Source organism: Neophocaena asiaeorientalis, unplaced genomic scaffold (assembly GCF_003031525.2).
Source record: "Neophocaena asiaeorientalis asiaeorientalis breed wild unplaced genomic scaffold, Neophocaena_asiaeorientalis_V1.1 scaffold297, whole genome shotgun sequence".
NCBI lineage: Eukaryota > Metazoa > Chordata > Mammalia > Artiodactyla > Phocoenidae > Neophocaena > Neophocaena asiaeorientalis.
Genome location: NW_020175435.1, coordinates 669444 through 679909, shown reverse-complemented (window position 1 = coordinate 679909; position 10466 = coordinate 669444). Strand labels below are relative to the sequence as shown.

The 10466-nt window shown below is 60.2% G+C and overlaps 1 protein-coding gene across 1 annotated transcript in view; it reads left to right on the top strand.

Moving 5' to 3' along the window:
• The window catches only part of RGMA (repulsive guidance molecule BMP co-receptor a), a 43088-nt gene extending 34166 nt beyond the window's left edge, over nucleotides 1-8922 (top strand). The window contains exons 3-6 of the mRNA XM_024767713.1: nucleotides 252-718; nucleotides 4053-4076; nucleotides 4309-4335; nucleotides 8206-8922. Of these exons, the coding sequence (XP_024623481.1) occupies nucleotides 252-718; nucleotides 4053-4076; nucleotides 4309-4335; nucleotides 8206-8922 (1235 nt within the window). The remainder of the gene's footprint in view (nucleotides 1-251; nucleotides 719-4052; nucleotides 4077-4308; nucleotides 4336-8205) is intronic.
• Nucleotides 8923-10466: the final 1544 nt, after the last annotated feature.

The window sequence follows — 10466 nt, the reverse complement described above, 5'->3', positions numbered from 1 at the left end:
GGCGCCGGTAGTCCTCCGCCAGGCCTTTCAGCCTGCAGTCCGCAGGCCTAGCCACTCATGGTCATTACGGCTGCGCAGAAGAATCGGGAAAGTGGGAAAGGCAGGTTCCATGCCTGCAGGAACACTTCCAACGCCTGAGATGAGGCGTCCTTTGTCCCTTGCACGTGCCCCGCAGCCCTGGCCCACGGGGGTGGAGGAGGCCTGGGCTTACCACTCCCAACGTGACAGCGCCTCCCTTCCTGTATCCGCAGCCACCTCCTCGTGCAAGATCCTCAAGTGCAACTCTGAGTTCTGGAGCGCCACGGCGGGCAGCCACGCACCGGCCCCGGACGACGCCCCCGAGTTCTGCGCGGCGCTGCGCACCTATGCCCTGTGCACGCGGCGCACAGCCCGCACCTGCCGGGGGGACCTGGCCTACCACTCTGCCGTCCATGGCATCGAGGACCTCATGAGCCAGCACAACTGCTCCAAGGATGGCCCCACGTCGCAGCCGCACCTACGCACGCTGCCGCCGCCACCGGGGGACAGCCAGGAACGCTCGGACAGCCCCGAGATCTGCCACTACGAGAAGAGCTTCCACAATCGCGCGGCCGCCCCCAACTACACGCACTGCGGCCTCTTCGGAGACCCGCACCTCCGGACTTTCACAGACCGTTTCCAGACCTGCAAGGTGCAGGGCGCCTGGCCGCTCATCGACAATAATTACCTAAACGTGCATGTGCGGGGGAGGGGGGCGGGGGGTGGTGAGGCGGGTCACGGCACCAGGCCCTGCCATCAGGAGGGCCCGGGCTTTCCTCCCTCCGACCCAGACGCCCCCTGACCCGCCATGTTCCTCTCGTCGGTAACTGAGCAAATTATTTAGGAAGGAATGTCCTGCACGTTCTTTGTCGTCAGGTGAACTACCCTGGAGCCACCTCTGCCCTTTGCCCAGAGTGCGGTGTTTCTCAAACTGCTGCTGTACACCGTCCACTAGGGGTCTTTGAAATCAGCCCTCTGGCGTCAGAAGCTAACACACAGGCACAGTTTGGGGGTGGGTCTGGGTTGGGGGGGCGCAGGGTAGAACAGGATAGCCAAACCTAGCCGAATTAAGGCAGTTTGTGAATGCTTTCCCAGTGCAAGAGTAAACGTTTAGGAAACTTAGTTTCTGTTGTGTGCATTTGTTCATGTGCGTGCACATTGGATCTGGCTGTAAATAAGATGGATTTCTTATTAGGGTTAATAGTCCAGAAAGTTTAAAAACACTCCCAGAGCATTCAGTTTCAAACTTCTGGGATAGTCTTTTCTTGCCCCAAACTATGTTTTCGTAGAACTCCAGTATCAAATCCCAATAAAGGGGAGCCGATATGCAGGTATGTTTCTGTCGTTATCATCACGGAGCTTTCTGTCCAGTGGGAGTCAAACCCCGCCCCAGACAAGCGGACCCAACAGCCTCCTGGAGGTGACGGTCCTGCCCAGGGGTTCTTACTGTGGCTGTACATTTGTGAACCGAGCGGATTTTAGAAGGTAATGGTTCTGGGCCCCCCCAGGCCGCTCTGACACCACATCTCTGGGTGGGCGTCAGATGTGTTCTTTTTTTTAAACCCCCAGTGATTCTGGGGCACGGAGGGCATTGAGGACGCTGGTTGGAGGCCCCGGCTGCTGGATGCTGCTGGTGCCAGTCGGGGCTGCAGGGTACCATCCTGCCCTTTGTCTCTGTCCCACACTGACACAGTAAGGCTGCAGCCTCAGAGCAGAGAGGGCCGTGGTGTCTGGGCGCAGGGAAGATGGAACAAGTGAGGACAGGGCATCAACCCACTGAGCACCCCCAGGGCCACCCATGCAGCCCGTCTGTCCAGGGCAGCTCCGGAACCTGAGGCTCTAGGAGGGAAAGTGGCCTCCCCACCCAAAGTGCATTCGGCTGGGAACCAAGCTGGGATTTCACCGGAGCCAGGGGACTCCAGAGCCCAGCGTGTTCTCACTGCCAGGAGAGGAGGTTCCCATCTGGAGCCCTGGAGGCCACCGAGAGCCAGTCATCTTCTGACCCAAGGAGGCTTCAGTGTCTGGGTGGCAGGACTCAAGTCCTACTCACAGAGCCACAGCCAGAGGCAGCCATGATGTGGCCCGTGGCCCAGGCAATGGGACATTCCTGTCCACTCCAGATTCTCCCTCCCAGTTTTCCAGGAGGGTCTCCCATGACCTCACATTCAGACTCAGCCGGAGAACGTGGTCTCAGGTCCAGGAGGCTGGTGGATGATTAGAGTCCAGGCCATGGGGACAGCTCTACCTCCCCGGGGCCTGGGCCACCAGAGCCCCTGGAGTTTCCGGTTTGGCAGCGGGTCTGTTTTCCCAGGAAGAGCACATTGCAAGACAGTGTGTAGGGCAGTGCCAGGCTGGCCCACAAGGGCGTTTCTGTCCCTCCATGCCCCAGAGGAGGACACTGAGGTGACCTGGCAGCCAGGAAAATTCCTGCCACCTCCCTCTGCTCCGGTGGCCCTTGCATGCCCACAGGGGTCTCTTCCTGGGACCAGCTGCTGGGTAGGAAACAAGCAGGCCTTAGCCCCATGGATGCTCTTACAGGCCTTTGGCACCAGGCCACGAAGCCTAGTGGGCAGCAAATTGCGGCCGGGGCTCCCTCTTCCCCCTCCCCCCTCTCAGCCCTCCACAGACTGAGGGGGGCCTGAATCAAGGTGCTGGCCGCCTTCTGTGCAGCGACCGCCTTCACCTACCCGCCTCCCTCCCTAGAGCCAAGATAAATGAATGTCTGGAGCCTGAGCCTGCGGCTTCCAAATTCAGCAGCAAACACACCGTGGAAGGGGGACCCCGCCTCCCTGTCCCAGGCTGGCAGGGGGGCACACAGGAGGTCTGAGGGTGTGAGGGGGCTGTGGACCTCAGGAGGCCTACCCTTCCTGACAAGGGCGGTATAAGCATCGGATGTGATAACAGACCTGGGAGGAGTTGTGGTTAGTGACCAGCAAGGGGGGCTTGCTGGCCCCTTTGACTGGGGGTGAAAGCTAGAGAAGGAGCCTTTGGGTCACATACTAGTGGGTCCTGCAGGCCGGGATGAGGTGCCTGGACTTAGAACCCCTGGATGCCACCCTCAGCTCTCTATTGGCACACAGTGGGACCCTGAGCTCAGCGAGGCCGTCCACAAACCAAATGGCTTATTCATTCATTCATTCATTTGTTCTCGTATTCCTTTCATTCACTTAGCCCACATTTTTCAAATGCTCACTCTGTTTCAGGCTCACTGCTGGGCACTGGCCAGCAGCACTGCCCAAGTAGGCATGGGAGTGCCTCCCTTCCTGTCCCAGCATGAAGCTTCCAGAAGGCTCTGGGGCTCTGCAGCAGAGCCCCTTGATCAAGCCAACCCATTTCCGCGGTGACCTAGGGCCACCTTGATCTTCCCAGCAGGTGAAGAGTTTTAGCAGCCTTCTCTTACCTCCCCGTCAGCCAGGAGGCAGCCCGAGGCTCTGCTGGAGGCCGGGCGGCGACAGGCTCCGTGTCTGGCCAAGCCAGTCTCAGGCCTCAGTGCCGACTGGGGTCTCACGGTAGCCGGGTGAGAGGCATGGGTGGCTGGTTCCCCAGTGCCCTCGGCCCACCTCTGCCTGTTCTCTTGGGCCTCCATTACTCAGGTGTGTGTGTTCCTTCGCTGATTCAGAAAACATTGACCAAACAGCTCTTCTGTGCCAGCCTCTGTGCTCGGCGACGCCTCCCTCTCAGTGCTCCCAGGCTAATAGTGGAGCACGAAGATAGCCACAGCATGCCGGTGACGGGTGCTGGGGCAGCAGGATGGAGGGTCTTGGGGCGGGGCACTGGCTCTGCACAGAGCACTGGGGAAGGCCTCCTGCCTGCCCTCGCCCTGAGCTTGCCCCCGAAGGACAGGACGGGAGGGGCAGCAGCAGAGCCAGGCAGAGTGTGGGCTCTTATCCCCAAGGTGGTGGAACCTGGGCTTTTGTGATTTCCCACCCCCTCAGCCGTGGCGCCTTGCCCAGGAACACGGTATTCTCACTGTCCAACCCTGCCTAGCCCTCTGTTCTTGTGGAGGGTCGAGATCTAGTGTTTTCCGGCCCAAGCTGACATTTCAGCCTCCTGTTCCCGTGGGACTGCCTCCCATGCCCGCCCCCTGCTCTGTCTTCTTCTTTCTGGCTGCGCTGGTGGCACCCCGTTTTGAGCCTCAGGGAGGAGAGGAGCTTGGATCTCGGTGCCTCCCCCCACGGCAGCCCCCTCGCATGTTCCCTGTTGCACTTCCATTCCATCACACGGCATCCTTCATCTGCTTGGTCTGTGACATCACCTTCCACCCCCGCAGTGTCAGCACCGTGAGGACAGGGGTCTTGGGCTGTTTCCTCCCCTCATGTGGACACAGCCCCCAGCCCCAGGCCTGGCACACAGTTGGCGCTCCATGAATAGTTCTGATGACACTCGGGCTCTGCCCTGTGCCCAGCAGTGGAGAGGGCGCGAGCCCCTCGGGGAAGGGGGGCAGCCGAGGCGGGAGCGGCAGCCACGCCTGCGGCTGTGTGGGCAGTGAGCCGCCTGGCTTTCGACAGGCCTCCTTCATGCTGTTCCTTGTGGTTGAGTCCCTGGCACCGGTGCCAGGAAGAGTCAAGCAGCCTGTCAGCCTTCCAGGAGACTGTCTCCGCGAGAGATGGCGGTTAGAGCGAAACCAGCCTTTCCTGTTCCAGGGAGGCCGATGGCACTGGGAACGCCACCCCCCTACTCCCCCGCCCCCAGTGTCTGTGTGGCCCTGCACACCAGGCAGGGACACCGGAGCCCCTCATTGCACACCCCTCCCCCCATGGCAGGACCACCCACTGCCCAGACCACCCCGGCTGGCCCACCTCCCGGCCCCCCGCAGGCAAGCAGGCAGGCAGGCGGGCAGCCTCATCAGGGCAGGAGCCTAGGATGGAGACAGGAAGCAGCAGGAGGTGGATCCCTGTGAAGTCGCCACGTTCATAGGTCTGGGCAGTGAAGGAGCGACAGTTTCGTGGGGCTCGATGATGCGTGGGGCTAGGGGCAGGATGGAGGGGCTGCAGCCACCTTGGACATCCCACAGCGAAGCAGAAGAGCCTCGTCCCGGGACCAGCCTGTGACCTCCAGGGAGGAGACGGGGAAGCAGAGCCCCGGGCTCAGGGAGCTGTGCACGGGGGCCTCCCGCGGTAGCCCGCTGTGGCCTCTGGCAGGGCCTCCAGCTCGCGACCTCAGAGCACCAGCCCCTCCTCGTGTCCCATGAAGACCGTGCAGAGTGCCCCCTGCACACCCGTCAGGCCCCACTGGCGCGGTGCCTTGGCCCCAAGACTTCTAGGGCCACGAGAAGGCTTTCCTTCCTTTTAAAGTCAGAAGGAAAAAGCCAACATGATCCAACCTAGACTATATTAGTCTTTACGCCAATGCAGTCCCAAAACGTAGCGTCTTTCTTTTAAAAGAATTTTGCTGGTGTATAGTTGATTTACAATGTTGTGTTAGGTTCAGGTGTACAGCAAAGTGAGTCAGTTACACGTATATCCACTCTTTTTTGGATTCTTTTTCCATATAGGTCGTTACAGAGTATTGAGTTCCCTGTGCTACACAGTAGGTCCTTATTAGTCATCTGTTTTATATATAGTAGCGTGTATATGTCAATCCCAATCTCAGCCACGAATGTAGTTTTTAATGTTTCTGACGGAGGAAGGGACCCAGCAAGGCCCAGGTGCCCTGGAGTTCCCAAAAGTCATACTGTGGCCTGCCCCTCTCAGACTTCCTCTCATCCCTACATCTCTCAGGAACGGGGTGAGAAGGGCTGGGGTCTTCTCTGCGTTCCCTCTGAGGGCCCCTCGTACACTCCCTGCCTGGTCACCCCTGAGCTTTATACTGGCGTGAGGGGACACGCAGAGCAGCCGTGAAACAGAGCCGGCAACACCTCCAGCCCAGCTCTTGCTACTTTGTGGGTTTGCTCAGCCTAGAACTTTCTGCAGCCCCTAGGCTGCCCCTCTCCAGTCCTCAGGCGTCTCAGCACCTGCTCCTGGGGCCCCCAGCCAAGGCCACTCCCTGCCGGCTTCCCCCTCCTGGCTGTGTCCCCAGCCACCCCGGAACTGCAGCCAGACACTCCCTGGCCCATGCCCCACCGGCACCTCCCCCTCCGCCTGTCTTGGCCGGCCTCTCCCTGACCCTCCTGCCTGAGCTGAGGTCCTGTGGCAGCTCTCCCCGCCTTCCCTTCCCCATCGGAGCTGCTTTGGGTTTCCTCTTTGGTTTCTAGCAAGTCTGGGGCCTTGCCTTTGTCCTACATCCACTGTTCGGCCAGAAATTCCCCTAGTGCTTTGCTGCATTGCCCTCAACCCTGAGAGCTGTCCAGGCCACCTTCATGCCCCTCAACTGCCACGTCCCCCTGGGGTGCCCAGGCAGAGAATTCAGCCACGGCCGACCATACATGTCGTCAGCAGCCCCCCGCCCTTTGCTAGAGCCCCTTCGGCCTACAGACGTTATGAGGAGGTGTGGTACCCCAGCTGGTGAGGCCCTTCTTCTCCAGGCTTGGTGGCAGGGATGAGGGGACAGGGCCTGGGAATGGTGGCTGGGGGCCGTGAAGAGGTTGGGGCCGGGCCGGAGGGGGGTGCTTTTAGCGGGAGGTCCCAAGATGCCTGGGCACCATCTTGCCCCCATCGCCCCGCCTCTCTCCCTGGCTTCAGGCTGAGAGTCCAGCAGGAACAGGGCGGGGGCGAGTTTCCCAGTTTCACTCATGTCTCCACCCCATCTTCCTGGTTAGGGTTACGGAGGAAAGAACAGCCAGACGTCTCACCCAGGGTGACAGAGGAAACACATCACTCCCCGGACTGTTGGTCTCTTGTCCTTCTCCCAGGCCTCCCACCCTATGACTTTTTGGCCAGAAATGCCCAGGGACTGGAAACCAAGAGCCTAATCCCAGCTCTGCCTCTTGCTGGCTGTGTGACCTTGGGCAAGTCACTTTACTTTCTGAACCCGAATTTCCTTGTCTATAAATCCGAGGTAATGTCCCCTTCCCTGCAGTGCCGCACAGGCCCAGAAGTAATCAATGCAGCAAGTGTGCCTGTGTCTGTGGTTTGCAGGAGGACGGTTACTGATGGAGCCACTTAGCCCTCTGCTTCTCCAGTAGCTCAGCGCAGCCCCTCACCCCGGCTGCAGGCTCCAGCAGAAATGTGCCTCGCTGCTCCCCTGGCCAGGGCTGCCCGTTAATCTGGAGCCCCCGTCTCCCTTTTGCTGACTGGCACCTCCCTCCCCTCCCTCTTCCTCCTGCTACTGCCAAGGCCTGGCTGGGAGACCCCTCAGGGCAGCCCTGCTGCGGTGGCCTCTGCTGACCTCTGCCTGCCTGCCTGCATGGATTTTGCCAGCTCGTTCTTTCTTTGAACATCAGTCTCTTCTACCTGCTGTTATGTTCAGCCTGTGGCTCATGGTCCTTTGGTTGTGGTCCATATGCATTTCCTATTGCAGCTGTAACAAGTACCACAAACTAAGTGATTCAAACAAATAGAAATTTATTCTCATACCTCTGGAGGCGGAAGTCTGAAATGAGTCTTAAGGGGCTAGAATCAAGGTGTCAGCGGGACCGATCCTTCTGGAGGCTTCAGGGGAGAGTCTGTTCGTTGCTTCTTCCAGGCCTCTGCTGGTGGCCAGCATCCTTCAACTTGTGGCCACAACCCTCTGGTCTCTGCCTCTGTGGAAACCCCGCCTTCTCTTCTGCCTCCGTCTTATGAGGACACATGTGATTACATTTAGGGCCCACCAGGATAATTTCTTATCCTTAATAAGTTAAGGATAATTTATCCTTAACCTAATCTCAACTGCAAGCTCCCATATGTCATATAAGGTAACATTTACAGGTTCCAGCGATTAGTGCCTGATATCTTGGAGGCCATTCTTCAGCCTACTACAGTGGATAACGACCTTTCATTTTTAATTAGCCATGCTTTTCTTTTTATGTTTCCTCCCTGTATATAGTAAATGAGCTGGTTTTTATTTAGGAGAGGAGTATAAAGTTCCCTAAGTCAAAAAAATTTTTGAGCAAAAATGCAAATTGTTTTAAAGAAAAATATTAAACGTGTAATAGGGCAGGTGGCACTGCACAATGACCACAGTGGGGAAGGGGCGGTCTGGGACATCCTGGGGGCTCTTGCCATCCCTCCGCTCAGTCCAGAGCATTGTACGTCCGGGGCTGGGCCTTGTCCCCTCCATAGTTCCCGGTACTGCCTCACCCCCTCTCTTTGCCCCCTTGCCCCACAGCTCACCATCATCTTCAAGAACTTCCAGGAGTGCGTGGACCAGAAGGTGTACCAGGCCGAGATGGACGAGCTCCCTGCCGCCTTCGCCGACGGCTCCAAGAACGGCGGCGACAAGCACGGGGCCAACAGCCTGAAGATCACCGAGAAGGTGTCGGGCCAGCACGTGGAGATCCAGGCCAAGTACATCGGCACCACCATCGTGGTCCGCCAGGTGGGTGGCTACCTGACTTTCGCGGTCCGCATGCCCGAGGAGGTAGTCAACGCCGTGGAAGACCGGGACAGCCAGGGCCTCTACCTCTGCCTGAGGGGCTGCCCACTCAACCAGCAGATCGACTTCCAGGCCTTCCGAGCCGGCGCCGAGAGCCCCGGCGCCCACAGGCTACCAGCCGCCAGCCCCGCCCCCTCAGCCCCCGACACCTTCCCATACGAGACGGCCGTGGCCAAGTGCAAGGAGAAGCTGCCCGTGGAGGACCTCTACTACCAGGCCTGCGTCTTCGACCTGCTCACCACAGGAGACGTGAACTTCACGCTGGCCGCCTACTACGCCCTGGAGGACGTCAAGATGCTCCACTCCAACAAGGACAAGCTGCACCTGTACGAGAGGACTCGGGAGCCGCCGGGCCGGGCGGCCGCCGCAGGGCTGCCCCCGGCCCCCTGGCCCCTCCTCGGCAGCCTTCTACTCCTGCCCCTGCTTCCTGTGCTGCTGGAGGCCACCTAGGACCGAGAGCGAGGCGTCACCGAACTGGTCGGCGGCTGCACGAGGGCCGGTGGTGGCCTCCCGGTGGCCCCGCAGTCCCTGCAGGGGTCAGGAGCCCCGGCGGCCACGCACCTCCGCGCTGCCTTGGGCTGCCTGCTGGCAAGGGCTGGGGGCGTGGGACGTCCCCTCCCCTTCCCCGGGGCCCGGGACAAGGTTGTGGTGACCAGTGCTGTGACGTTTGTGACATAGAGCTGTGCAGAGGGAGAGCTGCCCCTCTCCGCCCGCCCCGCCGTGTGAACGTGCAAATCAGAGCCCCTCGGGCCTAAGCCCTCACCCCGACAGAGACACTGGGCGTGGGCAGAGTCGACCTGCCCTCACCCCTGCCATGCACTGAAACAGGCCCGGCTGACTGCTGCACGCGCATCCCGGGCCACCTGCGCCCACCCCACGCACACACACTCGCACACACTCGCACACACAAGGACGGGGGCGCGGAGGGAGCCTCGAGGCTGGACCCCTGGGCAGGGCATCCTTTCCTCTTGGGCTTTAGGACCCCCGGGGTGCTGCTTGGCATCTTGAGAAAACTAATGTAACCCTTTGGCCAAAAAGTTGTGTCCTCCTGGTGCCTTCCCGCCTGTGGCCTCCCTGCGAGCCCAGGAGAGACCACCGTGTGTGCCCCGGCTGGGCACAGGCTCAGGCCCCAGTTACCAGGCCCCTCAGGTGGGGGACACGACACGTGTCGTCGGTACGTGCTCTGAGCAATGCCTGCTCTGGCGCCTTCCCCCACTGCCCATCCTCCTGTCCCCCGGTCCCCACTGTTCTTTGGAAGTCGAGTCTTTGCTTCTAAATGTCTAAACAGAGAGCTCCCCCCTTGATTTCTGTTCCATCCTACCCAGCAGGTGGCAAGAGGCGGTGAGCAGGGGAACTGAGGCGGCAGGGTGCGGGCTGGAGACTCAGCGGATGGGGCCAGCTGGCCTGCCCTGATCCTCTGCTTTCTCCTCACCTGCCCCCCAGATCCTTGCTCCCTGCCCTGTCCACCCAGGTCTGCATTCTGGGGAAAGGAGCAGGGCCTGGAAGGTGTCTCAGCCTTTATCATCCCTGGCAGGATCTCCTCCTTCTAGGCCTTTCTCTTAAGCCCCATGGCCACACAGCCAGGAGACTTTCCCACCTCACGTCAGCCAAGCTGCCCATCCGAGGAGCCCCGAACCAGTCCCACCTCTGCTGCTGTTTCAGAGAACCCCGGGGACCAGCACCGAGCTGGGCTCCACTCCTAAAGGCGCGGCCGTGTCCCGGAGGGCGATCCTCCCAGAAGCCCCGCAGGCCCCACTGTCCCCGACCGCCCCTCTGCTGTTGCCCAGGGACCTCTCATACACTGGCCCGGGAGGCTGAGGACTGGTCCCTGCCTCCCCCTCCGAGAGGTTCCCTCTCTCTGCCAAGCCGTGGGCTAGGCGGGCAGGTGGGTGGGAGGCGCAGCCCCAGCCCCTCCCTGCTGGTTTTTAGATGGTCCCTATGTTGGAAGTAAAAAGTGAAGCACTTTATTTTGGTTGTGTTTGATCACGTTCTGC